The sequence below is a fragment of the Platichthys flesus genome, chromosome 18, assembly GCF_949316205.1.
Source record: "Platichthys flesus chromosome 18, fPlaFle2.1, whole genome shotgun sequence".
Taxonomy (NCBI): Eukaryota; Metazoa; Chordata; class Actinopteri; order Pleuronectiformes; family Pleuronectidae; genus Platichthys; species Platichthys flesus.
This window is the reverse complement of record NC_084962.1, coordinates 16,735,911-16,763,901: the sequence shown is the minus strand read 5'-3', so window position 1 is coordinate 16,763,901 and position 27,991 is coordinate 16,735,911. Positions and strand designations below refer to the sequence as shown.

At 45.3% G+C, this 27,991-nt stretch overlaps 4 protein-coding genes across 5 annotated transcripts; all 4 read right to left on the bottom strand.

The window, feature by feature from the left end:
* Positions 1–4: 4 nt before the first annotated feature.
* Positions 5–2,894, bottom strand: erh (ERH mRNA splicing and mitosis factor). Its single transcript, XM_062411830.1, has 4 exons — positions 2,756–2,894; positions 2,241–2,328; positions 1,330–1,450; positions 5–1,222 (listed from the first exon to the last, which is right to left on the bottom strand). Exons 1-4 carry the CDS (start codon positions 2,756–2,758, stop codon positions 1,120–1,122), a joined length of 315 nt encoding a protein of 104 aa, XP_062267814.1. The 5' UTR covers positions 2,759–2,894; the 3' UTR covers positions 5–1,119.
* A 404-nt stretch (positions 2,895–3,298) lies between these two features.
* On the bottom strand, positions 3,299–7,428 carry paplnb (papilin b, proteoglycan-like sulfated glycoprotein). Of its 2 annotated transcripts, XM_062411732.1 has the most exons (12): positions 7,239–7,428; positions 6,761–6,870; positions 6,549–6,609; positions 6,337–6,439; positions 6,059–6,189; positions 5,555–5,872; positions 5,245–5,421; positions 5,005–5,155; positions 4,845–4,928; positions 4,178–4,334; positions 4,012–4,090; positions 3,299–3,865 (listed from the first exon to the last, which is right to left on the bottom strand). In XM_062411732.1, exons 1-12 carry the CDS (start codon positions 7,293–7,295, stop codon positions 3,575–3,577), a joined length of 1,719 nt encoding a protein of 572 aa, XP_062267716.1. In that variant the 5' UTR covers positions 7,296–7,428; the 3' UTR covers positions 3,299–3,574. The 2 variants fall into 2 exon arrangements, with proteins under 2 accessions (XP_062267716.1, XP_062267715.1); XM_062411731.1 differs by having other exon boundaries at positions 6,761–7,352.
* Positions 7,429–8,309: 881 nt separating this feature from the next.
* On the bottom strand, positions 8,310–17,186 carry xkr5a (XK related 5a). Its single transcript, XM_062411730.1, has 9 exons — positions 16,977–17,186; positions 15,774–15,957; positions 15,358–15,542; positions 15,035–15,247; positions 14,563–14,732; positions 14,293–14,404; positions 11,000–13,828; positions 10,579–10,697; positions 8,310–9,350 (listed from the first exon to the last, which is right to left on the bottom strand). The coding sequence occupies exons 1-7, from the start codon at positions 17,107–17,109 to the stop codon at positions 12,882–12,884; spliced, it is 1,944 nt and encodes a 647-aa protein (XP_062267714.1). The 5' UTR covers positions 17,110–17,186; the 3' UTR covers positions 8,310–9,350; positions 10,579–10,697; positions 11,000–12,881.
* Positions 17,187–18,292: 1,106 nt separating this feature from the next.
* Positions 18,293–26,783, bottom strand: LOC133973088 (PR domain zinc finger protein 1-like). Its single transcript, XM_062410731.1, has 7 exons — positions 26,621–26,783; positions 24,921–25,196; positions 23,571–23,690; positions 22,334–22,586; positions 19,663–20,624; positions 19,429–19,557; positions 18,293–19,166 (listed from the first exon to the last, which is right to left on the bottom strand). The coding sequence occupies exons 1-7, from the start codon at positions 26,645–26,647 to the stop codon at positions 18,609–18,611; spliced, it is 2,325 nt and encodes a 774-aa protein (XP_062266715.1). The 5' UTR covers positions 26,648–26,783; the 3' UTR covers positions 18,293–18,608.
* Positions 26,784–27,991: the final 1,208 nt, after the last annotated feature.

Here is a 27,991-nt window from a genome sequence, read left to right as displayed (position 1 = left end):
CTGGTCAGAAAACAATAGTTTATTTTATTTGAATCAAACTTAAACAACAACAGGAGTAGTTGAGATCTATGGAAAACAAAACATAAGAATTTTACAAAATGATCGTAGGCTATGGTAATAATAACAAGAAATATGGAAGAAAAAAACAGTCTGTGATCAGTTAAATTAATAGCATGTGGACAGGTACTGGTTAAAAATACATCACCTGCATAAAAAAAATTCACTGCATGTTCAAAATCCAACTGCCCAGAAAGGGTGTATATTAAAAAAAAAAAAAAAACATGTCATATAAGTAATAAGTAAAACTGAAATCACACTACTAACATTTGATGATCACAAAGTTTTTTCGCCCCTCCAGCCTGTGGAGCACTTCTCCAGTCACAGATCCCTCTCCATCAATAAGTTAGTCCTTGCAGATAGAAGTGGGCAATCTTCCAAATAATCATATCATGAATTTCATTTTTGACACAAGATCACAATGCATGATGGTTTGTTCTGTGATAACCGTCCCTTTCAGAAACTTGTTAAATGGGGTTTTAAACTATTGACATGTTCCTTAGCTTCCTTTAAAGTTGGTTTAATCAATTTGTTGTATTACCTCCAGAAGACCCAGCTGTTGCCTGTCAAAGTTTACAGATGTTTGTGCGTAGGTGAACTACTGGCATACTACAATGTCCAGCCATTTGCTAGCATACGTGAAAACAGTTTATGAATAGGACCATACGTGATATAATAGTAGAGCCATCTCCTAGCCGTTGGTTTGTAAACATTGCATGGATCAATGTTGTTAGGGTAGAGCAAGAGTACATCAACATCTTAAGATGGATCATGATATGAATCGTTAGATCGCCCACTCCAACCTGCAGCCATCAACACATCTATCCTCTTGATGTAACAGACATTGGTATGCTGCCGGGCACAACTCCGTTATATAAAGCCCAAATTACTCAATTTTTTGAAACCAGAACCTTTTCCGATGTATAGTTTAACGTGAAAACCCACCCCTTATCAAACTGACAATGTTGTCCATATACACAGATCTATAAGATGCTGTGGAAATGTAGTGCAGTGTAAACTCCTTCCAGGTGTGTGAAGCAGGACAACCTGTCACTGACGCCTTTACTTTGCCGCCTGCTGAGCCTGACGTCGCAGCAGGACATAAATCTTCTCCTTGATCCAGTCTTTGTTGTATGGTTGGTATGTCTGGGTGTCAGCTCTGTACCTGTTTGGAAATTGAAAACGATTTGTTTACTGGAAGTGATCAACACACCCAATGCAAACATGGTGTCGATCCAAATACTGGCAGTACGCCGAAAAGAGCTAACTTACACAAGACAGCTAAGATCGGCCAAGTCGTCGATGAAGTCAAACAGCTGACTGATGTCATAAGTGATCGATGGACTGTTTGGATTCATCCTCTTCAGATGCTCTTCATACATTTTGCACACACCTGGATGAGGGGTGCAGAACAAAAGGGAACAGATTAAAAAACCGTTCCTAACAGTGTGCATCAAAACATAATGGCAAACAGCGGAGAGTAAGAAGAATACATTTACACTAGGTTCACACAGATACAATTTTTATTCAAAAACATGTTTTAATATTAAAACAACATCCATCATGTATTTTAATTATCGCCACACACACTTAATGTAATAAACTTACCCTTGTCATCTGATATTATAAGTATTAGAATGCATCTAGGTTGCTACACATCCCAAATGTGAAATATAATGTAAAATGTTTGAAGCATTTGTATGATACTGAATGAGCCTGAGGCCCAAAGGATACAGGGCCATTCTGTCAGGACTCACACCCTTTGGCTGAGGAGATCCATCTGACAGAGACCTTATCATCTTTCAAATCTCTCTCAAAGACACATTTGTATTTACCGGCTTTCTTCTAGTTTTGAACTTCTCATCTATTCAAAACATTTTATAATGTTTATTTAATATTTTTCTTGCCGTTATCTCACGTGTAACCTTTTCCATTTCTGCATCTGTGGTCTGATGTGTGATCTTCAATTTTCCTTTTTAACCTGTAAAGCACCTTGTAACTGTGTTTTGAAAGGTGCCATATACAGAGAGGTTATTATTACTAGAACCTCAGATGTGACAGTATGCCATTACTCTGCTTAAAGCTAAATGAGGAATATTATATAACAGATTTAACCAAATGTAATGACACAAAAGCAAAGCGATTGAAGAAGGAGAAGCACTTTAAAGCATCTGCGGACTCACCTTCCATACATTCATTCACTGACTCATAGTCAGCGTATGTGCGGCCCTCTGGTCTCTTTGTGGGCTGGACGAGCAAAATTGTGTGCGACTGTAAAAACAATTGACAACGTTTAATTCACACAATCATGAAACAACTCTTTGTCAATCCCAAGTCAAATAGATGACTTGGGATTGATGCTGATTTTTTGTGCCTCTAACACACAGATTTTCAACCAGGACGTGAACGCTAGTTATATTGAATCACTGAAACGTAACGTAAGTGAATGAAAATTCACAAATATCCCAAAAACTTCATTCATTTTCAGACTCGAGAGACACAGACGCGTTCATTGAGACCTAATGTTGAAACCTGGTGATTATAGTGGACGAACAAATGGGAGAAAACCCCATGTTTGACGGAGGAGTAGACATTAGCATCGGAGCTTGTTAGCTTAGCTGCGCCGGTTTTAAAAGCAGCTAACGTGGCTACTACGGGTCTTTTTCTGCTATTTAACCCTCAAACAGAACCAACTCACCATGTTTGTATTGACCGGAGACTGTTTCTAGTGATTCGAGATGGAAAACTGCACGAAATTCGCAGTTTGTTGCTTCACAATCCCCCGTGCGATGCAGCTGTTTGTGCAGAAATATTCACGGGAAATGAAATATGTCTGCTTCCGGTAGTAGAGTGAAGAGCCTTCAAAATAAAGTACTGGTTTCAAAATAAAACGTCCAGCATGAACGCTGCTGTGTGAATCGTATTCTTTGTGTCTTTGAATCATTTTGTCTTTTGTGGAAAAAGTATTTAAATCAAGTAGTGATCAAATAACGTTTATATTATAAAATGGTTAAAGGGGAAATCTCCAAGAAGTTAGTGTAGTTAATTACATCACACACTTTTATAATTGAGTTTTATTTTAAAATTCAACAGGAGTCAAAACCAAGTAAAGTGCACTTTCGGAAACATAGCAAGACATATTAGAAACAAAGATTAAACACACCAACCTTTTTTTCATATCCGAAATTTTATTGGGTTCATGATTTAAATTTCATCATGACACAATTCTATTTTACTCTGAACAATTCAGGGAAAACACAAATGCGTACTACAAACACAAAAATAAAAGAATAAAATAAATTTGTATTTGTAAAATGTATTTGTTATAATGTGAGTGTATGTAGATCATTTTAAAGTATTTCTGATGTTTAAATTAAATGAGGGACGTGGCTTCAGTTTCACAGTACATATTTATGTGTGTCTTAGTAAATGTATAGCATATACCTATACAAATTGCATCATAACGAGGACAATGGACACATCTTAAAAATGCTGGAGGTATCAGATGTGTACATGGTTATGCCCTGGCTCTAAGTGCACCCATGAGTGAGGCTCTCCTCGGGGCGGCCCCTGCTCCAGGTGGAGGGGGAGGCTCCCTCATCACTTGCCCGCACTCTCTCTGGCATGCCTCCAGGGACACAAAGTTGTTGGCATTACCCTGACAGCTTCCGTACCAGAACTCGGTGCATTTACCGCTGCCTGAGTCATGGTAGAACCGAACCATCCAGGTGTCACAGGTCCCCTCATCTCGAGGCAGGGAGCACACGTTCCCAGGGGACGGAGCGGCAGGAGGTGCAAGTGGGCGATCCTGGACAAGTGGGAATAGTCCAGTTCAACTCATGTGATTTATTATTGTTATAAAAAATCAGTGGAGCGGCCTTTCAGTAAATTTGCATTATTCAACAGCTTTAAAACGTTTATTCAAACAAGATGAGGAGCAGATGTGATTCATACCACAGGAGTCTGGTACTCAGGACATCCAGCTCTTCCAAATCCTTGAGCTCGAGTCACCCCATCCAAACAACAGCCATACCTAAAGAAGATATTTGTATTATACATAAGAATTCTTTATTCCATGTGTTTATCAATTACTTTTTTGTCACATGTTGGTTATTATTACCTGGTGCGAACACAGTCATCCTGGGTGCAGCCCTGGTTCCTGGGTCCGGTGGCAGAAGTGTGGCCGTCAGGACAGCAGCCATAAGATGACTGAGCACAGTGAGGGCCGACCACCGACGGGTTGAGTTCATGGGCAGTGATTGTTTGAGATCCAGTAACTAAAGTAAGTCAACACAAAGATGTGTTAAAACATACTGCTACTGATCAGTACATGTCCATGGCATGTTTTATATGTTCATTCAGATTCATCTGTGACATGATTTAGTAGTTTCAGTTTTTTTATATGGTGTCATGGCTTTACTAACTCTTAAAATATGTAGCGACAGTTAAGTTCATGGCTGTATCATGTATTTAATCATCTAAATATGGTCTTCAATAATGAGGTAGTACAGAGACAGTTTGGGCTTTGTGTGTGTGAATAAGAGAAAACAGAGCCTTCAGGGTCTCAACTGGTACAATGGTGTGAAGACAGTTTTATTTTGTACTTGCCCAAGGAGGCATTCATTCCAAAATAATCTGTTTTAAAGTGATGACTAGTCTTAAATAAGCAGTTACACACTCACTCTGAAAATTCTTGGCAGATCATAACCATACGTTTATACACATAGATTAAATACACGTTCAAACACGCAAAGACAGAGAATAAAGCGTCATCCTCGGCTTCATACCTGAGGGGTCTCCTGATGGAACATGGGGAACAAATCCTCTCATGGTGCTTTCATGTCTCCTGGGATCCTGCACACTTGGGACCACTACAGACAAAAACTGCATTAAATAACAACAAACAAACACAAATAATCAAACCAACAGAGTTCAGATTTGACTTACTTTGTGTTCCAGGGCACGACTGCGAGTTGCACGCCTCCACAGAGACAGGCCTGCTCGCTGAACCGCACCGGGCTTCGGGGTACGGGTTCAAATCTGTGTCGAAACAGCCGACCCTCCTGTCCCTCACACCCCCACCACAGCTTCGAGTGCACTGCAGACACAACACAAGAGAGGAAGAGGAAGCATGAGGATATTGAAAAGCTTTCTTTGTCGTAGAAAACACTTTTTCTCTTTACGTACCAGGCCATAGGCAGTCACGTGCCAGGTGATGCGAGTGGGGCAGGCAGGTCTGCGGCACGCCTGGGTAGAGGCAGGTCGAGCCAGTCCACTACAGGAGAGATCGTCCAGATGTTCACCTCTTGGTCCCACACAGTTCACCTCCCTTGTCTGCTGGCCTTCCCCACAGGTGACTGAACACTGAGCATCATATGAAACAGTATATTAAAATCTTGTATCGTCATAAATTAAGGGGATCAACATGATTAATGGAATCGATACAGGTCTACAAATACAAAATTATATGATCAACAAAATGTTAAATTATACAAACCCCACTGAAGCTGGAGACACTGTACTCAGCAGAACATGATTGCATGTTGCAGGCCTGCTGACACTGAGGCCTCTGCAGGCGCTGGGTGATGCAGTGGGTCGCATCCACCATACGGGGGTTAACCGGGTCCTGAACCCAGCACTCCACGCTGCGGTACTGCATGCCTCCGCCGCAGGAGACCGAGCACTCGCCGTAGACGCCGGTTTTGTAGATGTACGTGAGCGTCTCACTTGGATGAGGAGCGACAGCGACAGGAGCAGCCGAATGCACAGAATGAATGTCCTCATCCAAGCCCATGAACTCTCCATGGTTCAGTACCTGAAAGAAGAAGCATGATTGTGACCAACTCAATGATAAATGAAGTAAATGGTCAGAAGAAGAAAACATTCATAGTTGTGTAGAGGTGACAGGCTGGAGGTTATTGAAATCGTATCAGTTCATCTTGGTATATATCTTGTTCCATGACCTTGACATTCGACCTATGAATCTCTGCTTTGCTCTCACCCTGCAGGAGCCGTCCACACAGATGTCCGTGCGGCCCACGTGACAAGGGGTCCCATCCACCACTGCAGGTCTGTGTCGATAGAAGAAGTTCTCTCCTCTCGGGACACAGTTCAGCTCACATGCATTGGATGCTAGAACATTCAAGATTTATTCATTATAAAAACCGATATTCATTCCATCAGATATTTTCTGTAAGTTGTTTTTCCTGCTCGAACCAAATGTCAATGTCATATAGATTTAGATCATGTGATTGTACACTCTAATAACATGTCTAAAACCTCCATAGTAGGGGACCCATGTGCGGGGTTTGCCCTGGAAGTCCCCTCGGTCGAACTGGGAGCACTGCTCCTCCCTGAAGTTCCTGGACGCAGCCGGACATTCCTACAATCACACAACATGTTGGATTACTGGTGTATGATATATTAGTGCAGGTTGTTGGTTGATGTCATTTATGAATAAGATAAATGAAAACGAGTTTAGGGATAAGTACTTGTGTGTTGCAGGTTCGGAAGGATTTGGATGATCCCAGGCAGTTATGTCCTCCGTCTGTTCTGCAAGAGAGAGAGAAAAGAATGCTGTTAACATTTGTATTCCTTGGTATTGCATATATATAAAACAAAAGGTATTGTGTTACTTTCAGCCTATTTCAGATCAGATCATGAGACAATCATTCCATTCTGACCCTCTAACTCCATGTCCTACCTGGATGTGATGCATTTCCTGGTTCTCATGGAGACTCCTGTGCCGCAGGTGCGGCTGCAGGGCCCGTAGGCTCCAAACTCTCCCCAGGAGTCATGGGTCGGCTGCGCCACCTGAAAAACACAAGTGAAACTCTCACTCACTTGGCTGCTGGACAACACAGAGCTCTCACACATCCTTTCACAGCCAACTGTGAACCACAAGCACATACTAAGAGCATGCTGGAGACACCAAAATAGAAGCTGGAACATTCAGCCACAAACCACCGCCTACACTTTGAATAAGATCTTGTGTAAACCCGCTCCTCGACACACAAACAGCATCAATACTTCACTCAAACACTTGGTATTTTTAGGTTGAGATTTCTGGACGTACTGTACTTTGCGTTCTATGCCATTTCCATTCATACTTAATCACTGACATGTACCTGCAAATTATATAATATTATTAATACTGTCAGCAGAAGAAATGAAAGACTCACGGTGAAGGCAGGTTCTGCCAGCAGCTGCAGGAGACCGAGGATTAAGAGCATCTTCATGTTCACCAGGTTCCACTGCAGAACCGATGAGAAGTTAGGAAACTAAATAACTCAACTTTCAGTGCAAGAAATATTATATATGAATCAAACATGTGCAATTCCTCCATGTATGTGCATCAGATCATGCTTGATAACAAAGGTGATTTCTTTCTTAATTGTAAAGATAAGCATTAAAAGTGTTTTTACCTGCATTGTAAGAACACGCTGTTAATAAATCTGAATGAATTATAATCTTCCTTACCGTCTCAAAGTGAATTCCCAGTTGGTCGACCAGTCGTCCAGAAGGATGTGCACCTCAGGAGTGAAGGGAAGTGAATGACACCCAGTTTTATATCTTCACCTCCACTCAGCTCCCACACGCTGCAGCCCCATAACGTGTCAGGTTTCAACCACAGAAGGGAAACTTCCAAAAGGGTTTTCGACTTCTTTTTTTGAAGATGAATATAAGCTGTTATTTCCTCAGTGGAACAGAATGTCTCAAGCCAAGACCCTCGGGCTGTGAATTTATTTAGTTTTAGAAGTTTTGATTCGACTCTTTATTTTTCTGTCCTAGTGTAAAAATTGAAGAAGAAGAAGAGCACACAGAATTTAATGGTTTCATGCATGAATTTAAACGGTGAAAGCAATAATTTCTCCGAAGGTTATCAAATAAGAAATCCATTGAAATGTGATCAAGGATGAAAGATTGATTGTTTTTTTCGTTCACATTGTCGTCCACTGATTGTCCCCTTTGCACGTCTCATAACCACTAAACACAGATCCTGTGCGGGTGGGAGGTGAACATCGCCCCAAGGCTGCATTGAGATTTATTTCAAGTGAGAAACCACAATTGAGCACGGGAAGGGGATATGGAAGATGTACCAGCGGGAATCAGTGGAAAGAAACATTGCTTTGCCGGAAGGCAGACGAGAGCATAATATATACTTTAGTCGTTATGAATGCAGAATGCCTGGGTGAAAATAACTACGTGTGTGTTTGTGTGAAGTGCAGGAAATAAAACTGATGACAAGTAAAGGATTTGTTGACACAAAGTTTACACAGTCTCCTCATCACCCTGTGTTACAGACAACTGCACAGTCATCTAGTTTGAAAGCAATGCAACAAATCAAACCTTTCTTAAGCTCATAAAGTTTTAGTTTTATTAAACCAATGCCAAAAGGGGAAGATTTAACTTTATCCAATAAAAAGGTGGATTCTGACCAGTTGTAACATGCTTCAATCTGTTTTTTTTTTAACTGGTTTTGATGGGTTTTTGAACCCAATATTTATCTTTTAATTCACTTTTAACTACTGAAAAAATAAATACAATCAACTTATCAAACATTTAACTTGAAATATATCTTAACATATTTATTTATTTTATCATGACTTGACATAATATTATTAATATTGTTTTTAAAGAGGTGTTGTATTGTGTTAAATTACTACTATTAGGCAAAGTAATACAGACTCGTGCATTTCTACCGTTTATATAATTCCATTAAAAAGTCTCATTCAAATCCATGAAAACCTCTGGGTAACACACCACCTCCGAAACTCACTCCTTCCAAATGTTCACGCACACACCCCGTTCGGAAACCACCCCCCCATCAATAAGTCTGTCAGTCCGCCCCTGTCCCCCAGAGCTGCTGGTTCAGCTCCTCTGTCTGCTTCTCCTCTGCTTGCTTCTCCTCTGCTTCAGAGGTGCTCTCGGTTTTGAACAGGTTTTCCATTGTGTCCGTGATCTCCTGCATTTCCCGGGACAGCTGGGAGTAGCTCTCCTTCAGCTCCTCCTGCTGCTGCCTCAGGTCCACAGCCGATCGAATCAGCTCGGTGGCCTGGTGGCTGCACTCGCCCCGCAGCTGCTCCACGTCCGACAGCAGCACCTCCATGCCCTTCATCAGCTGCTCCAGGCGCTCGGCGGTCACCTCGAACCCGGACAAGTCCACACTCCCAACCACCTTGTTGTCCGGGACCTGCTCCTCCGGGTCTGGCTTTTGGCCTGTCTCCATCATTCTTCTGTAGCAGGCCCTCAGACACCCCGGTGCTCAAGTCAGACTTCAGCAAAACAGAGATCTGGAAGAAGAACATATCAATTAGATGCAGCAGATGACTGTAGAAGGTTAAAGGGGAAAGAGAATTCAAAGATCTGGAGAAATTAAAGAGATGCAGAGAAGCTCTGAGGCCTTTTCTCAGGGAGTAAAGAGTTCAAGCTTCTTGCACAGGGGGAAAAACAAACCTCTGACTCTTTCACTTGTGTACCTGTGTGTACATGGGTATATGTGTATCTGTGTCCAGGTGTCCTTTCACTGACGTATTGTCCTGTAATCCAGTTAAGGCAGCTGACCCTTCCCAGTCCAGACCATTGCTGGCCCTGGGTGAGCGGCAGGCGGCGCATCAGATTACGTGCTGCGTCGCTCCTCCCAAACCTATTGACGCTGTCTGAGCAGACAGATTAACCCCGTCCTCCTGGAGTCCTGGAGTCCTCCAGCTCTCTCTCTCTCTCTCTCTCTCTCTCTCTCTCTCTCTCTCTCTCTCTCTCTCTCTCTCTCTCTCTCTCTCTCTCTCTCTCTCTCTCTCTCTCTCTCTCTCTCTCTCTCTCTCTCTCTCTCTCTCTCTCTCTCTCTCTCTCTCTCTCTCTCTCTCTCTCTCTCTCTCTCTCTCTCTCTCTCTCTGATCTACATGATTTGCAGTTTCTCTTTTTATTCTTCTGCTAATTGTCACTGAGTTTGGAAATAAACTTTAGATTGCCTTTGTAACAGCTTAACTAATACCTTAACCTGTGATGTTATATTTATGTGTGTGTGAGAGGTTTGTGTGTCCATCAGAAACATGCTCTGCTGTTAAAACAAAAAAACTATGTTTGATGGGAATTAAGGAAATATGGCTCTGATAGTAGCCAATGAAAATGTGAAACATGTGTAAATTTAGATTTTAGTCAAGAATAAATAATAGTAAAGTTACTTTAAGAAGAAATCATTCCATGATTACATCTTAAAAAATGAAAGGTGTTGCAATAAACTTGTAAAGGTATGTACTTGTACATTTGTAGTACAATATTTGTGTTAAGCCAATAAGAATTAAAAGTCTAATTTCTAAAATATTGGTGTTCAAAAAATAATATGACATAAACAGCCCACATCCTTTTAAATTATCTACGTCATAACATTTCAAAAAAGAATAAATATATAATATTCTCTAATATATTTCAGTCACATCTTAATTTGATGTAATCCAAATATTTAAAAACATGTTAAAGAGCATGTTTGAGAATCTGTTAGAGAGCATGTTAAAGAGCACTTACCCTTTAAATGTGTGTGAAGATAAGGAGTGTGAAGGATGACCTCACCACCACCCTCCAGTATCTTCACAAAACAGAAGTTGCTCGGAGGAGGCCGGCGTTAAGAGGAAACCGTCCTTTTTCTGAGAAGTAAATACAGAGGTGTAAATATTTACCATAGCGTGACATCACAAAGGATGTTTTCATTTGGAACACAGAAAAATTTAAAGAATGGTTCAAATGAGAGGCTATATTTGTTCAATATGTGCAAAAGTAATGTGTAACCCTAACATAAAGCAAAAGATCCAGTTCTTCACTAAAGCAAATAGCAGACTGACTTGTTAATGGCTACAGGAAAAACTGTAAAAAGCTGGTGAGCTAAATGGTGAATAAATAAAGATAAAATTGCCAAGATCTTCAAAGAAATGAGAAGAAGAGCTCTTACATGTTTCTTGGTTGTTCTGTGAGCCTCCAGGATGTTTGAACGTGCAGGCTGGAGATAAGATGTGAAGCCTGGCTCCTGTCTGGACCACACAGCCTCTGCCCATCCCACGTTCACTCAACGTGACGGCGGTCACGATGTTGCTATTTCAGTCTCATCTGTGAATGCTGATAATCAGATGCTCACATAGAACTTGAGTTAGTGCGACTGACGGTCGCTGCGCGGTCAAGGTATCATCGAATAATCTGTGATTTCACTTTAAAACAGAGAGAGAGAGAGAGAGAGACACAAGCAATCCATCCAGTAAAGTTTCTGTGTTTTGATTGTCAAAAGCTCCATATACCAAGAATATTTATATACTTCTGTCTGAAAATCTATTTTTAATTTTCTTTCTCTACCTGTGTTTTCCTTGTATTATAATTTTTAATATTTCAGTCCTGTTTTTATTTTCAAGATCTATTTTGATGTTACTCACTGAGAGTAGATGAGTTTTTTTGTATTATTAGGGCCCGATCACTGAATTAAATTTATTTGAAAAGTTGAGTTGAATTTATTTAAAAAATTGAGTTGAATTCATTTGAATTGAGTTAAATATCAACCAAACAATAACATAACTTATAATAACAAAACACTTGTATTCCAGTCATCCCACTACATAGGTTATTTATTGCTTATTTAAAGCCACCAGTGGCCTTTGCACTTCACAGTTCAAAATGTCATGTCGGCAGTCACACGGGCACAAGAAGAAACACCCAGCATCATTTAACTGCACGGTGGATTTCATCCCTTTTTAACAGCAATGAGCACAAATGCATTCGTCCCCTGGAAATAGCGTCCACATAAAAAAAAAAAGTCACTACAGGTGCCTCATAAGCATCTATTTTACATAATGTTATCACTCAATGTACGTTTGAATTTAAAGTTAATGCCTGAGACATTTTTACTCCCCCCCCCCCCCCCCCCCAGCCCACAACATAAAGCAAAATCCCCCAAAACAATTCAGCAAATACACGGTCAACATGTAAATGAAGTTAAAACATCAAGACACAGTTCTTTCAGGTACTAGCCCTGCTCAAAACAATGCCAGTCAACACGACTATACAAAAAAAACACAGTATATTTTCTTTTTGGGGGGGGAATAACATGGAATTCACATCAATAGACATATGATACTGAAGATACTTGTGCTTTTAATAAGCCGACAGAACTCTGGCCGATGCTGAGATGGGTAATATTCAAAAGGTCAGATACCCCTCGCCCCCTTTTGATGGAGGAATAACTTCTCTGGTAACTGCTGGTTATTAACTGGGATTAAACAGCAGCTTTCTGTGTGTACTGTAAAGACCATCAGCTGCCTGAGATCATAAAGCAGCTGCATCTTTCTAATGCCGTTGATATAACCCATGGCTTAATAATTACAACCTGGCAGAACCAGTGCTCCCTCTGCTGCACGGTAACACTTTTTGTGGAGCTTTACATTTACTGCTGCTATGGCTGAATGAATAAAACGTTACTTCACGTCATATAAACAGTGTCTGAGCTCTATACACCACCCATGTATACACCACCCATGTATACACCACCCATGAGGCCAATCAGCTCTCGGGTTGTCTCCTCAATGTTGGAGGAAAACGCTGCCGATGGTCTCACCGCTGTGCGTCCGGCAATTTGGGCAAAGCAATGCTTTTAGAAAATAGTTTAACAGTTCACAAGTGCGGGCTAGCTTAGCGTTATCCCAAAAGTTGTTATTGCATATACCGAGCCCACAGTGTACTAAAGATATAGGCATACAGAGGTGAAATGTTGCCAGCCTTTTCACTCTACAACACTAGGAAGATGAAAAAGCAGCCTTCCAAAAAAAGGATTGAGTTGCTGTTCCCTGATTCTAGAAGGTTTCGTCCTCGTCCCTCCTGGACATGATCAGCTGCCTCCTCGGACCCGTGAGGTGGGGGACACCGGAGGGAGAGTCCGGCACTCCCGAGTCCAGTTTGGGAGTGGAAGTGCAGCGCGGCCCGACCCGGCCCATGAGCCCGCGCACGTCTCTGTGAAGGGCTGGGTCGCTGGGGATGGAGTTGAGGCGAACGCCATGTTCCCGACCTCCCGTGTCCCGGTCCAAGCGGGGGTTACTGCCGCTGCTGGGGGACTGAGGGTCTGCACTGAAGTACAGGGTGGAGCTGGACTCCGTGGGGCAGAAATATGGCTCCGGGCTGTCTCCAAACACAGATTTGCCCTCTGGCGAGCTGCGTTTATAGTCGGACGAGGGCGACTCCATCGGGCTCTCCATCTCCAGGCTGTCGAACTCTTCCTCGGGTTGATCGATGGATGAGGGCTCGCTCATGCTCTGGAACTCGTCCTTGCAGTCCGAGAGCGGCGCCAGGCCTTTCCCCTGAGACTCGGAGGTGGAGACGCCCTCGCAGCTGCCCCCTGCTGTGATGGTGATGCCCTCGTTGCTCTTGAACCCCTGGTTGTACTCCTCCAAGTCCAGCATGGTCGCCGCTCCGCCGGCCCCGTACGCCCTGTTGATCTTCCCCATGTCTCCCGTCTTGAGGGCGAGTCGGATCAAGAGCCAGTGGTGGTGGTAGCACGGGCAGGAGCTGTTCGGCTGGCCGCCACAGGTTCCCGGGTGCTCCAGCAGAGTACCAGCCACGCCCGAGAGGGAGAAGCTGCCGTGGTTTTGATTGGAGGCAGCTGGCAGGCTTTTGTCCCCGAGAGAGAAGGAGGACTCCCCCTGTTCTATACACGTGCTGCCCATGTGGTTGTGGTTCGTGCCCTGGGAGATCTCTGTTGACTTGGGATGGAGGAAGCGGTAGTAGAGGACGAGAGAGGCGGCACCTGGGACAGGAAATGGTTGATGTTACTAATAGAATGGGTCAGTTTTGGTTCGGGTGGTTGCAAACGAAATTCTGTGGTTAAATGTAATTTGAATATTTCAAGATATCAGTTCTATCTCGAATGCTCTAAGTACTAATTTCAAATGTGTATTTTTATTTATTTCATATATGTGATGGTTATGCAGTTCAGACTTGGTCTCTGCCGATTTTAAGACATTAAAGTTGTAAGACATTAAAGATCCCTGTTCATTAACCTTCCCTTCCAATATGACTATACCCTGCATACAATGGTAAATATTTATGACATCACCACTTATATTTATGGAGAAGCATTCAAGGGGCAGTCATCACTTGTGAAAGAATAACAAAGATGTTTTAAACACTTTGAATCAGCACTGGACGCACATTACTCACATACTACACAAACTGTTGTGACACTTGCCTAATTATGAGCGAGTGACTCACCGAGGAGAAAGCTGCCCAGCACCGTGGTGGGAAGGGTCACGCTGTCCCACGAGGCTTCGCTGAGGAAGTCGGAGGCGGCCAGCAGCAGAGTGGCGTTCTCCACGAGCATGAACTGGGGGAGGAGAGAAGGTCACAGCATCAATCATCTGCAGACAGCTTTACGTCACTGTAAGCGAAGGACGCAGAGAGGAGGGTGACAATGCACAATATCTGCCTATATGTCTGAGTGAGTGTGTGTGTGCGTGAGTGTAATTAAAAGTCATGTCTCACTGTATAAAAGCTGGCCATGCGGTAGCGCGAGGGTCCGTCCTTGACGTTGAGGAAGAGGAAGACGTGGACGAGCCCCATGACGGCGTTGAAGGCGGGCCAACACCACGGGCCGGTGCAGATGTCGGGCTGCTGTGAGACCAGCCAGAAGGACGCCGTGAGCCAGTGGAAACCTGGAGGTCAGCGTAAAAATAGACGAGAAGGTGCAAGTGCAGAACAGGATTCAAATGTACAGTAGCAAGACGATGAAGAGGAGCCACTTAAGAAATTGGATCTATGCTGAATCACTCAGAGGAGAGTTAGAATGAAACCACATGTAAATGATATGCTTTTTATTCTATATAAATCCAGGCTCTTGCTCCTTTATTTGGTATCGTAGAATTACTATACTGAAATCATTTGTCCAATTTAATTGCACCATCTCTCCTCCTTTGAGTGGTGTCAGACCTTGGTGTCACCGGGGCTTGATGCTCACCTGCTACTCCTAGGACCCACCAGTTAAAGACCCTGGCAAAGAACATGAGACAAGTCACCCGGGCACCCAGCATGCCTGCCCTCCACACCAGCTGGCACAGCAGGGCCGCCGGAGGCATGGCCAGGTGGCCCGGCCGGATCAGACAGCAGGCTCTGCTGAACAGCACCAGGGCCCAGGAGATGGACAGCACACACAGTCCACAGCAGTAACCCACTGGAGGGAAAGACAGAAGGAGACAATAAGGGGTAAAAAGACATTATTTCCTGTTCAGATATCAAACAGAACAATTGTCCAAAACATCGATAAAGCATGGGAGAGTTTACCTGGTGACTCGAAGCCCACATCGGTGGACACCACGACATACGCCTGCAGCAGGGTCTGAGGCAGCGTGAGGACGAGGGCCTCCAGCAGCCACAGGGCAGCCACGTCCGCCTGCTGCATGACGGCAGCTCCCAGATCTGCCACTGAGCCCTGAGTGTGCAACACACACCTCATGCAGTCCCATAACCTGCCAGAAGAGGGGGCAAGAGACAGGCACAGATAGTGATGGCTAACCTCCTGCTGAAGGTTTCAATGACAGACTGAAGCAAGGAATATTTACTGTTGGCTTTGATTGAAGTGACGTCAGCAAATGTTCTTATGGCAGAGGGCACCGAACAACTGTTTCCAGCTGAGGTGCCTTGCAGTGAACAACAACACATATTCTGAACAGGGTTGATGGCCTTGTATTGTATTGTACCTCCTGAAGATGCCCAAGTGCAGAATGTGCATGAGGGAGAGGTGGCACCGCCGGTCATCTCCATCGTCGTGGTACCACTTCATACTGAGCAGCTGCACGGCCGTACCCGGCAGAAAGAGGCCGAGAGTGAGGCCCGCCCACTGGGTCTCCTCATTCCAAAGGTAAAACCCTATACAGTAGATCACTAACACACACACACACACACACACACACACACACACACACACACAAACACAAACAAACACACACACACACACACAGACATGAAAACAGATACAGACATGCAGATGCAATTTTTATGGCTTGTGTGATACATTGGTTTGCTGTAAATAAAAAATTATGACACATGCAGTCTGGTTTATCATGTTGTTTTACAAACATTGATCTAGTAAATCGTTGTTTAATTTAAAAGGAAGCTTTTCTAATGAGTTGAAGCATCTAACTTGACAAGGACCACAGAGTTTTTAGCGTTTAATCTAACAACTAATATTTCTGGGACAACGCTGAGTCCCTGCAGCGTTTAGCACTTGTTTTATCAGTCAGGAATATTAAATATATATATAGACAAAGTCAAAGTCAAAGTCAGACATTGTGCAGTCACCTTGCTCCTCTTGTGTCCTGCCCCATTGATCTGCTTAGTCAGGGATTCATCACCTTGTGTGCTGGAGGGGGGTTTAACGCACACTCCAGATGTGCATTCACTGGTTTACTGGTGCACTATTAATATTCATAAGACTATCAACAATTTAATGGTGTTGTTACAGCAAGAGAAATCTAAAATCTGAGCATTGTACCTGAAGGTATGAAGGTCAGGCCTTGATTGGTTAATAATAAATGAAGTCGTATTTAATTAATTTCCAATTGGGTGACCCTGAGGGATGACCCCTGGGGATCCTGAGGCCAAAACATCTCTGCCAACGCATATATCTATATATATTGTTAAGCATTTAAACAGGTTTATGTGTCCAGTAGATGATGCTTTGCTCCTGGATAACAATAGACCAGTGTTCCCAGGCTGAACTACGCGTGCTGCTGGATCAGCTCCATTACGAAGCATCATGGCTGAGCTGCAACATGCATTGTTCAATTCATCCCAGCGACATTCAGCCCCATGCGAACAAAACCCCGCATTTTCAACCGACAGTCGGAAAGAGAGTGAGCACGGCGGTCAAGGGGGTGAGGGGGGGATCTATGCCCACTTACGAGCGCTGCGTTCGGCCACGATCACCAGCGCCGACGCGCCGAGCAGCACCGCCTGGCACCACGCGATCCAGCAGCCGCTGCGCCCGGCCGCGGACGGCATCCTGCGGGCGAGCGCCCCGACCGCGTTCATCATGATGCGGACACACGGGAGGGAGAGGCCGCCGCCGCTGACATGATCCCGGGCTTCTCCCTCTCACATCCCGGACACATCCTCCGACTTCTCCCGCTGCCTGCCCTCCGTCCAACACGCGTGACGTCAGCGCGTCGTGTTAAAGGGGCATCGCTTCTGTGACTGAGAGGCTCACCTGAAGCGAAACGATCATAATAATGATATTCATAATCACAATTACAACTCCACATGGACATCAACTCATTGTTTATTTTGAGAAATACAATAATAAATAATAACAACAGCTACATAGTAATAACAGCAAGATAATAATCAACAATAATAATACAAAATACTAAATTAGGCTCACAATTCAGTCCTCCAAATATTCAAGATCCATTGATTGATAATCAATTCAAAAAGCATAGTCTCACAATGTTAAAGAAAGTGAAGAAAGATTATTGGACATGTTGGTGATGGTGGATACTATTTCCTCCTGAAGAGAGGTCAGAGGTCAGAGGTCAGGGTCTTTTTCCTGATATCCTTTGGGACATTATCTTCCGTTGTTTTCTTTCTTGCAGGGAAGTGAAAGAGTGACGACCAGAGCTGCTGATGTTCACTGACCCGACCTGGAGATTCATGTTCTGCATGTTACATTGAGACCAACAGAGATGATACAGTGCAACAGAAAGTCAGTCTATTTCAGTTCGTTTTTGTATATTATCAATTCATTGTCAATTTCATTCCTTTACAGTTTGTGCTTTACAGAGAAGAGCTACTGGGAAGTCCTCTAGCATCTGTGCTTCTGTTACTCAGAATAAACCGTGGAGTCATGCATGCGTCCTTGTTCTAATTTCAGTCGTCTGATTAATACTGAAACTAAATACAGAATGAGTGTGAGAAAGTTCGCAGCTGGATCTTATTGACAGTGGATGTAACTGTGTCATGCTGGTTGTTTTGAGTGGGTTTTTTTCCAGGGTGAAGGGTCTGACACTGGCGTGGAGTATTCCAAAGCTCATAACAGGATGTTTACCTACGTCACCAGCACTCACACAAAGGAGAGCACATATACCCTATACACAAACATCTCAGGTTTCACCTCGTCAACGCTGCATAGTCATGCTTCTCCTGTAATTGTGGCTTTAATTGGTAGACCTACATAGGCACACATACGCAAACGGAAACACTCACACAATGAAACCACAAATTAAAAAAAAGTTTTCTTTATGCATAATCATGTGTTATACAAAAAACAAAATTACAGAAAAGGGCACAAATCTGTCTTTTTATACATTTTAGATTCATAGTAGAAACAGAATAAATTAGGGAAGGTGTGTACATTAAATCTATAAAGTCACAGGGTTGAAGGCCATAAAGTTTTGATTCTTCACGTGCTACAGTTTCTGTAGAGTATAGGGCCTGGGACTCCATGATTGAGATAAGGCTTTACTTCAAATAGGGCAGTAACAGACAGCTGCTGAGTTGACCTGTAAGGATTATATGGCTGGATTAGCAAGGCTGTCTCACGGCTCCGATATGCAGCTTGACTCCAGCTTGATGCTGGATGGATGCAGAGGTAAATGGTTCCCATGATGCATCTGCACACCAGAAAACTCCTCCGCTGATTGGCAGAGGCTCAGCTCAGTCTCCCCTCTGACGTCCCCCTGGTGGCCCGAGGTGCAAGTCTTCATCTTCTGTATTAGATCGATAACATTCCCCTTGTCCATCTTGGCCTTTGCGGCCATGGCCTCCAGCTGGTCCGCCGCCTCGCTCAGGTCGAACCTCTGGATCTCGGCGTTGACGCGGTGCAGCTCCTCTGTCGAGTGTCTGTGGGAGGTCAAGGGAGAGAGCGGGCAGAAGCCCTGCAGGTGCACCTGGAGGCTGCAGTAGTGGAGATAGGCGCAGGGGCAGTGGGGACACCGGTGAGGGCGCTCCCCGGTGTGGAGGCGTTTGTGGAGCTTGAGGTGGACGTACTGAGTGAAACGGGCCGGGCAGAGTTTGCACTGGTAAGGCCTCTCACCCGAGTGCAGCCGTTGGTGGGTCTTCAAGTTACTCGTGCTACTGAATCTCTTATGGCACACCTATATCAAAAAAGAAAGAGGAAGATGAATTAACATTTTTTTTTATATCATCTTGTCTTAGTCATAGTTACTGCTTCTCATCTTGATAACTTATTTTTACACTTCATCATTGAATGTTAATCAGAGATGCTTTAAATATTTGTACATAACCAGGCCTGTTGTTTCTCCCTGTTTCTGCTAAGCGAAGATAACTACATCAACATTCATCAGAAAGCAAACAAGCATGTGTCCCACAACGTGTCTTTAACAATCGTAACCACACCTTGCATTCATGTGGTTTCTCCCCTGTGTGAACCAGGTAGTGTTTCTGCAAGTGGGCCAGCTGAGTGAAGGTCTTGTTGCAGGTCTGACACTCAAAGGGACGCTCCCCGCTGTGAACTCGCAGATGAACCTGAAGACACAACGTCAGAGGTGAGTATTCACGTATTTATTGTGTTAACGAGAGAAACTCAGGTGTTTTTACAAGACGGCTTTAACATAATGAGGGGTAACTCACCTTGAGGTTGGACAGCTGCCCAAAGATCTTTCCGCAAACGTTGCACTCATACCGGATCTTTCCGTTCTGCCTGGTGAGGGGGTACGACAGAGTCTTGTAGCCGATGATCTGCCCTCCTCGTCTGGTCTTCCTGAGGTCGATCGCAACCTCTGCATTGCCCTGAGAAGCAGAGGTGGGCCTGGAAGGGAGGCAGTCTGAGGAGGCAGCCATGCCCACCAGCGGTGAGCATCCTCCAGGTGCAAGGGAGGGCAATGCTCCGCGGAGTGAGGTGACCATGGATGAGGCCCCGGATGTGGTGGGTACAGTGAGGTCGTCTGAGGGGATCCTGAGGTAGCTGGATGTGAGGTCCTTGTTGTTGTTGTGTTCCCTGGTCGGTGAAAGAATGAGGTCTTGTTTGGTGGATTGTGCAAGTGACAAGTCTTTGTGTCTCTTGGCTAGAGGACGGAGGAGGTGTGCATAGCTGTCAAATGGTAGTAGATGAGATGAGAGTGCTGCGTGTGGTTTCAGTCGATCACTGCAGAAAGGGTACGGATGAGGTAGAATGCTGTTTGGGCCGAGGGAATAGTGAGGCAGATAATAGGGAGCGTGCCTCAGAGCGGGGTCGGGCGCGGTGGGCTCGTGGTAAGGTTTGGGTGCAACGGGGCCTTGACTGTGCTGAAAGCTCAAGTGCACCATTGAGGGGGCAGGGCGACTCAGAGCTGGACGTTTGGCAGCGGACGGGTTGCAGGTCGGCAGGGGCGGCAGGGGTGCGTATCTGTGCCCGTGGATGGATTCTGAGGTGGTCTGGATTGGGTAGACAACACGAGGACACAAGGGAAAAACTGCTGAGCGGTTTGGCGGGGACAAAGAACTCTCCAGACGTCTGGGACAGGTAGTCAGGGACCTGGAGGGCCCGTCTCGGAGGATTTCCGAAACGCTGTGTCCTCGCTTCGCCGTTGTCTTCTCCTGCGCCCGACTCTGTTCTGTGAGACAAATAAACAATGGTGCTTTGAAGTTAGACACAGGTGACATCTTGTTGTTAGATCAGACACAACAGTATCGTCATTCAACCGAGGTACACATTTGTCCGTGACACTGACGTCATCATGCGGACGTGCCACTTTTGAAGTCACCCGGCGTTTTTTATTTTTCAAAAGGTCCCTGCTGTAGTCCGACCAGTTTCTTTATACAATAAAGATGAGAAGATAAACATATGTGTTTCTTATCAGGTGTGTGTGTGTGTGTCTGTCTACCAGACATCTACCAAGCAGCTATGAAACTGGACCCCGGAAGGGGAACAATGGGTGTTTGATCGGGCTGCAGATAGCATGGAGGAGAGTCAATTATAAGAGTATATTCTATCTCAGGCGGGGGCAAGACATACACAGGATGAGAAACAACGTCTCATGTTCCAGCCCCAACATAAACTAAACTAAAAGTAAGATTCAATCTCCTCTTAATTGTAAGCACAGGTCACATTTTTACAACATAAGGATCCAGCTCTAAAGATTTAAACATGCACAGGAAGTCCACTTTATACACAGGAAGTCCCGCGGAGAGATTTACTCAGAGCAGACAAAAGGATGCAAGCTGACAAACAGAGGAAGAAGTGTCGTCCTCCTCATGGACGGACTTAACATCAGCCAATACAAACACAGAGCGACCCTTATCTCCCGTGTGCTCCCCTCCTTTACCCCCCCCCCCCCCCCTCCCCTCCTGAGAGGCCGGCTCTCGGCAAACAAACAGCACACACTCGTTGAGATATCAATCTGTCAGCGGGTTGCCTTGTCAGGAAGTTCAAGTAGTCACTGGAGCGCTTCCGACCTCTCTTCCTCCTTAAGAGCCAAATAAATAAGGGGTCTTGTGCCAGTATGCTGTCAGCACCTCAGGCAGCCTCTTGTGTTTGTGTGTGTGTGTGTGTGTAAGTGTGTCTGTGTGCAAGTGAGTATTTTTGCGTCGTGTGGCCTCTCTGCTGACTCCTGCACTTTTTTTTGTGAATGAAAGCCAAATGCTTTTTTTTTGTGAATGGGCCGGCAGCTGTGTTTCCATGCGACGTCAAAGAAAAAGGGAAACTGAAACAATGTCCTGAAATTGATCTCATCTTACTCAGGCACTAAGGCTACACCTGGAGACAGGTCCCCTCTGTTTTCGAGACCCTACTCTCCTCCTTTGTGTCCTGCTTTAACAAAAGGGGCCGTGGGTGGGACTTGAATAACTTCTTAAACCCCCCCACACAAAGAGAGTGTCAGTCGGCCGGCACTTTGATCGGGTGCCTCCCTCCACGGTGACAATATGCAGCAGATATGACTCAAAGCGTGAAGACTGATCCTGATACTACCACTGCATTGTTAGATCCCAGGGTGGCCCCAGCACAGGGGAGTCTGGACCAGTTCTTGAATTAAAGGGTCAGAGTAAGTTGGCAGCGAGGACACCCGACTAGCTTCTTCTAGCTCCTATCCTGCTCCCACTGATAAAGCACCAGAGTAACCCCAGCTCTCTTCTTATAGGTGAATGAATAGAAGATATCAAACAAGCCATGGTAAAGTCAGCCTCTGTTCATGTGTCTTGCAGAATTAGCTGTGACAAGGAGGGCCGATGGGCGGGGACAGGGACGTATCAGTTGCATTTCTTCAAAGCCTCCACTTGCTAGTTTTCCCAGGATTACCAATCCTAGCTTTTGAAGCAGACTCACCATTATTGTCAATTGGCAGATGGCCCAGGGGAGGGTAGTTGCAGCGCCGGGCAAACTCCGGGCAGTACCACACCAGCAGCTCCTGGCCCTGCTGAAGAGGTTTGATGGTGTAGAAGTATACGTCCAAACCGCTTTGGCACGCCACCAGGTTCTGCTCCTTTGCGCTGCACGCCGGGTTGACGTAGCGCATCCAGTTGCTGCGCTCCTCGTTCAGGCCGTCCAGGATGTGGTGTAAGTGCCCCTCCGAGAACACCTGCGGAGCGAGGGAACCAGATAACGAGATGAGAGATGATTCAGGTCGACAACGAGGAATTGACGGTGTGGCGTGCACTGAATAAACCATGATGTCACAGGTTTCCTTAGACCTTGATGGGAAGCCCTGTGTCTCCTTTCAGCTGAAATAGGTGTTGTCTGACTTTGTGGTACACAAGTCATTTAGAGTTGTGAAAGCAGCGGTAAATACGAGTTTCGCTGTATGACTGGATTGCAGTAATGGGTTCACTATCTCACCCACTATCGCTCAGCGATTACTGCATCTGGGTGATTGCTGACCTTTTAAAAAGTCAATTTATAAAGTGTCCCCCCCCCTCCTTCTTATGTCTTTAAAACTACTCCTCATGTAACAATCTGAGTCATGTAACAGATTGTCTGTGTTATGGCTGTCTGGTTGTGGGGGGGGGGGGGGGGGGGTCGCACGATGTCTAGGCTGCTGACTCTAAACTGTAGAATTACACAGATGCCTGTGTGTAATGGAAGGCGTCCTGATGCTGCCGATTTGTAACAACACACTTCTCAGGCACGAAGCCACTTCCTTGCTTAGTCAGTGTGAGAGTTTTTTCGAGTCTGGCGGAGTGAGGACATGTGTGCACGGCGTACTTACTGGCAGCGCCACCGCTGCCGAGTGAAGCGCAGACGGCGGAAAAGCGCTGCGTCACTGAAACCAAACAGCTGTGCGTGTGTGTGTGTGTGTGACCTCAGGCAGCCATGCACACAACTGGCTAACCAAGTTCAATGCATGCACTTGTAGAAACCCATTTGATTTGAGTGACATTTAACGACACAAGAGCATCTTCATCCCTTCGCAGGTTAGTCAGACATTGACCACAGCGGCTCAACTAGAGCCACACCACAGCCACAGCAGCTCCTCCAGATGGAGATACAGGATGTGAACAGTTTTGAAACACAAACCGAAGAATTTCACATGCAATCCAGAGACTCTCATGCAAAAGTCACTCACCCTCCAGAAGTACTTCCTGTCGGCGCCCGTCAGCAGTATGTCGCTGGTGTAGCTCTCCCCCACCAAGGGGCCGAAACGCGTCCCCTTAGGAATCAGCTCCTTGCTGCTCACCCCGAGCACCTGTTGCACAAAGAGGACACGGAGACATCAAACCACAGAGCAAGTCACAAATTGGAGGGCTGAGTTGAAAAACTAAATTAGAGGGATGAGATTCCCGAGGATAAACTCCTCCTCATCCGATTTCCTCTATCCACAAGCCCTGTTTCCCTGGGAAATTACCCCCTCAGGAAATAAGCAATCAAGCAATTAGCTCTTATTGAATAGTGTCCATCATGACAATCCTTCCACAGAGGCTTTTGCAGGGGTGGGACAGAACATGTCCCTTGTTTCACACGCTGAATATTTCATAAGCCAATCACCCGACTTATCTTTGGTTTCTCCACCATATAAAAATGTCACCACTACTCCTGCTCTGCTACCTGCAGGTGTGAAACTCTCCCCCTGCGTCTCAGGCCTCCAGGGTGGGGAAGAGGGGATAAGGTGTCACGGGGCACACCCCTACCAGTGGACTGCACCTTGTGCTCTGTGCTCAAATCCCCCTCAAGCAATGGTAAAGCATTCTCTCTCTTTCATCTGTCTTTCGTCCCAATGCTGCCGCAGTGTGTGTAGCAGGATCAACCGCTACATGCTTATTTTATCTCCAGTTTATGCTGCCTGCCTGACGCCTCCATTAGCGGTTGCCCGGTGTAAGAGGTTACAGTAGCGTATCCTGTTCTTTGAGAGGTCAAGTGGTAGCACAGGTATTCTGCCGCAGACGCCCGGGCTGACTGCCGTGTGAGAAGACTGTTTCCTCTCAGTGTTCTTATCCCTTATCAATCCAGTTAAACATAAACCGTCCTCCACTGTTACGGCCACGCACTTAATGTAGGAGATCGTTTCCAGCACCTGAGCTGTGCTTTATGGTGTAATTGTGTGCCGGTGACAAAGGGGCTGAGAATTTAAAAAGGTAGCTACTAATCATACAGGCACCTCAGGCATCGTGCTGCAGGGGCTTTGTCTCCCCGTCTTTGCCTCAACATATACATAACAGAGAGGAAAGGCTGAAATTAGACAACAACATGTCAAGTACTTCCTGCCGGAGGATGGATGAGAGCATGGAAGGAAGCCGGAGTGACGCAAGGAGACGGCAATAACAAGACATGAAGCAGCTAAAGTGCATACTTACCCATCGCCTGGACATACAAGGAATTGGTTTGAAAGTGTTTTACTCCCATGGCTTCGAAAATAAACCTCCCCCTCAATTTGAATCACGACAACCGCACTGATAGAGGCGTCTGCTGTGCTGCGTACCTCTGTTGAGTTGTGGCCGCGCTTCAGGGCCAGGTTTCTGGGGAGGGATCGCTCGGCTCGCGTCCTCCCGTGGTCGGCGGACGCTTGCTCCAGAGGCTGGTCCTTCACCATGTAAGTGCACTTCTCCTCAAAGTCTGACTCGCTCCAAGAGGTCATGTCGACATCCTGTGACTCTGGCATCGTTGCGGCGGCGGCAGCGGCGGCGACCCCGGCGCTTTGCAGTGACCTTTCTGGGGTCAACATGGCTGTGGTGCACTGAGCGGAGGAGGAGGAGGCCTAGAGGAAAGATTGACACATTAAAAAATGACATTAAATAAGTCTCCATTATCCCATATGTCTGGATAAAAAGATGATTCCGGCCTCAAGAAAGCCCGACCCATTTCTTATACCTTTTGCTTTTATGTGTCAATTCAAGGGACAAACACACAGACAATACAAACAACAGACGAAAGGAAGTCGAGTTCTGAATGGAGCTAAAATTAGATGGCGAAGAGTGAGGTGTGACACAGAGGAGGAAGCGGCCAGTCTGAGATTTGGAGGAGGAGAATTGGCGCAGAATGTAACTTTCCCATCAATTGCTCCGAGCAGACAAACAAACTTCAAAGTGGAACCTTCGTGCTCGCTCGCCCCTTTGCCCCCTCCGTCCCACACATCCTGTGACCGTCCACATCACAACCCCTGGGCTACGAGGGAGGTTCCTGTGCATGTCAGGCCCCCGGAGCAGGACCACTTTCACAAGGAAACCAGCACTGCCGGTGAATCGACCAGACTTCCTCTGACTGACTGTGACTTGGTCCGCAGCCAGATCCAAAGTGTCGTTCTCTCTCTCTCTCTCTCTCTCTCTCTCTCTCTCTCTCTCTCTCTCTCTCTCTCTCTCTCTCTCTTTCTTCATGCCTGTTGCTTATAGACTCGCCTCTCGTCAGGAAGACTGATGTCGTTCTTGTAACTCACTCTTGATAAAATCAGTGGCCCCCGGCTGATAGAACGACGCGATGACAAAGTGAATTGAGAAAAGAGAGGAAGATAGATGGCGTGTGATTAAAGGACAATGCTCAGATATGGCTCTTTTTGAGACCTTCTTCCTTTTGAAGCCTCATCAGTTTGCCTCTGAGATAGTGGAAGATAAGTCCTGTGTATGGTAATATTTGTCAAGCACACACGTTGACTGACATTACCTAATGGAAATTGACCAAAGAACTCAAAAACGATTTTTTTGTAATTTTAGTAAATCAAAAAAACATTTATAAGTCACACGGCAATCCAGTATTTTAATATCTACATGGAAAAAGGTGTCTCATGTGCTGAAGCAGCTTCTTGTGAAAGTGCAGAGAGATGAGATTCATGGACGACGTGGTTTCTCCTTAATTTTGCACCACAGCTGACAAGCACTGACTTTCACAAGTGCGTCAACTCACTCCGAAACTACTGAACCGGTGACACAGCAAGAAATATGTTCTGAAAATCAAGACATGAGTCAAATGGCTGCACAGCTGCGGGTGTGAAGGGCAACATGTGACAGGTTGACTCCAGAAATCGCTCAGTTTGACTTTTACATTTCACCAGGACAGGTTGAGAAAGGCTCGAATCATTAAAGACAAAATATTAAAGACAAATGAAAGAATCCATAGAATCTATAATAATAAAACACAATCTCTGTCCCGAATGAGCGGGATGACTTTAGAAAGATGTTGCACACTTACTGTGAAGCCTTGAGAGGAGCCACACATATGGGTTGGATGTCCGTGCCCTCCTTGGAAGCCTGGACTGTGTGTGAGCCACCAGTTGCTGCTCTCTCTCTCTCTCTCTCTCTCTCTCTCTCTCTCGCTGGTCCCTGTCTATCTCTCAGTCAACCTCAGTATCCTGTGTACCTGTGTGAGTGTGTGTGAGCGTGTGACTCTTGCTCTTGCCCCTAACATAGGGGAGGTGTGTGTGTTTGTGTTTCAGAGAAAAGAGAGAGAGAGGAGAGATACACTCCCTTTTCCTCTCATGCTCCCTCCCCCCTCCTCCCCTCCTCCCCTTTGCCCCATGACTCCTCCTTGGAGAGTGTTTTTATGTGTGTGTGTCACTGTCTTGCCCCGGGGTGTGAGGCTTTCTCCGAGGATGGGGGGGTGTGCACTGGCTGTCACCCAGCTATGTCCGGATCAGACAAATGCATCTTCATTTTCTGACAGTCGCCTTGCTCAGGTGAGAGGAGGGCATACCTGTGTTGTGTTTGGAAATGAAGGAAACAACCCGAGGAGATGAGATCACCTTTATTTTATTTATTTTTCTGTTCTGCACATGTGCATGTGTGAGTTGGAAAATTAAAAAAATTGTGTGTTTGCTGTTGGGATTAAATAAAAGCTCATTCATTAATCTAGCGGCCGTGTCCTGTGTGTTCTGCAGCTTAAAAAGTGACTGTTACAGCCCCGGAGGAGCGACACCTCCTGAATATGAAGAAACTTAATATCTGACTTGTCGTCGCTGCAGCAGCCGCAGACTGAGATGTTTCCACGTTGTTCATTAGTGTCGACTCAGACACTCGAGTCTGAGCTCTGGGAAAGAAAGAGATGAAAAAGACAACTGCAGAAAACTGAAAATTATTCATTTCTTTAATATCTCAGCAGTGCAGACTTTTCTGGTGGAAAATGTAACCGCAACGCGAAAGTCTGGCGATCAGGGTGAGGATAAGTGTCATAATTCATTATTTGATATGAAAGAAACACAAGTTAGACCAAATACCCCCCAAAATTATTAATTTACTACAACAATAGACCCAGAAAAGCAACATATTCGAACTGGAACTCTCAAAATATTTTATCTTTCTGTGTAAAAAATACGATGAACCTATTATAAAAGCAGCGGGCAATTCATTTTTCACGGTTGATTGATCAGCGGTGGCAGCGTTCGAACACTGAAACAAGCTCTTATCACCTCCACCAGGGGATGTTATGGTTTATGTTATGTTTGAAGGATTTTGCAAAAACCCTTTCCAGAGTAATATGTGCGGATCTCGATGAAAGAATTCAGAGAAATGCATCGATGAGCGTCCCTGTAGTAAGAGTCTGGATCCAGCTCATTCAGTGGTTTCA

Excerpts from the sequence above, each read along its gene's own strand:
- erh (XM_062411830.1), bottom strand. Across the intron at positions 1,451-2,240 it reads AGTGAATGAATGTATGGAAG|GTGTGTGCAAAATGTATGAA; the intron begins GTGAGTCCGCAG and ends CCCCTCATCCAG. Across the intron at positions 1,223-1,329 it reads GCCGATCTTAGCTGTCTTGT|GTACAGAGCTGACACCCAGA; the intron begins GTAAGTTAGCTC and ends ATTTCCAAACAG.
- LOC133973088 (XM_062410731.1), bottom strand. The coding sequence starts at position 26,647 with ATGTGTGGCTCCTCTCAAGGCTTCACA. Across the intron at positions 23,691-24,920 it reads GCGGCCACAACTCAACAGAG|GTGCTCGGGGTGAGCAGCAA; the intron begins GTACGCAGCACA and ends TTTGTGCAACAG. Across the intron at positions 20,625-22,333 it reads TCTGCCAATTGACAATAATG|AACAGAGTCGGGCGCAGGAG; the intron begins GTGAGTCTGCTT and ends TTTGTCTCACAG.
- paplnb (XM_062411731.1), bottom strand. The coding sequence starts at position 7,008 with ATGTTCCAGCTTCTATTTTGGTGTCTCCAGCATGCTCTTAGTATGTGC. Across the intron at positions 6,440-6,548 it reads TCCGAACCTGCAACACACAA|GAATGTCCGGCTGCGTCCAG; the intron begins GTACTTATCCCT and ends GTGTGATTGTAG. Across the intron at positions 5,873-6,058 it reads GTGTGGACGGCTCCTGCAGG|GTACTGAACCATGGAGAGTT; the intron begins GTGAGAGCAAAG and ends TTCTTCTTTCAG.
- xkr5a (XM_062411730.1), bottom strand. The coding sequence starts at position 17,109 with ATGATGAACGCGGTCGGGGCGCTCGCCCGCAGGATGCCGTCCGCGGCC. Across the intron at positions 14,733-15,034 it reads GTGGGTCCTAGGAGTAGCAG|GTTTCCACTGGCTCACGGCG; the intron begins GTGAGCATCAAG and ends GCTGACCTCCAG. Across the intron at positions 13,829-14,292 it reads GCTGGGCAGCTTTCTCCTCG|GTGCCGCCTCTCTCGTCCTC; the intron begins GTGAGTCACTCG and ends TTCCTGTCCCAG.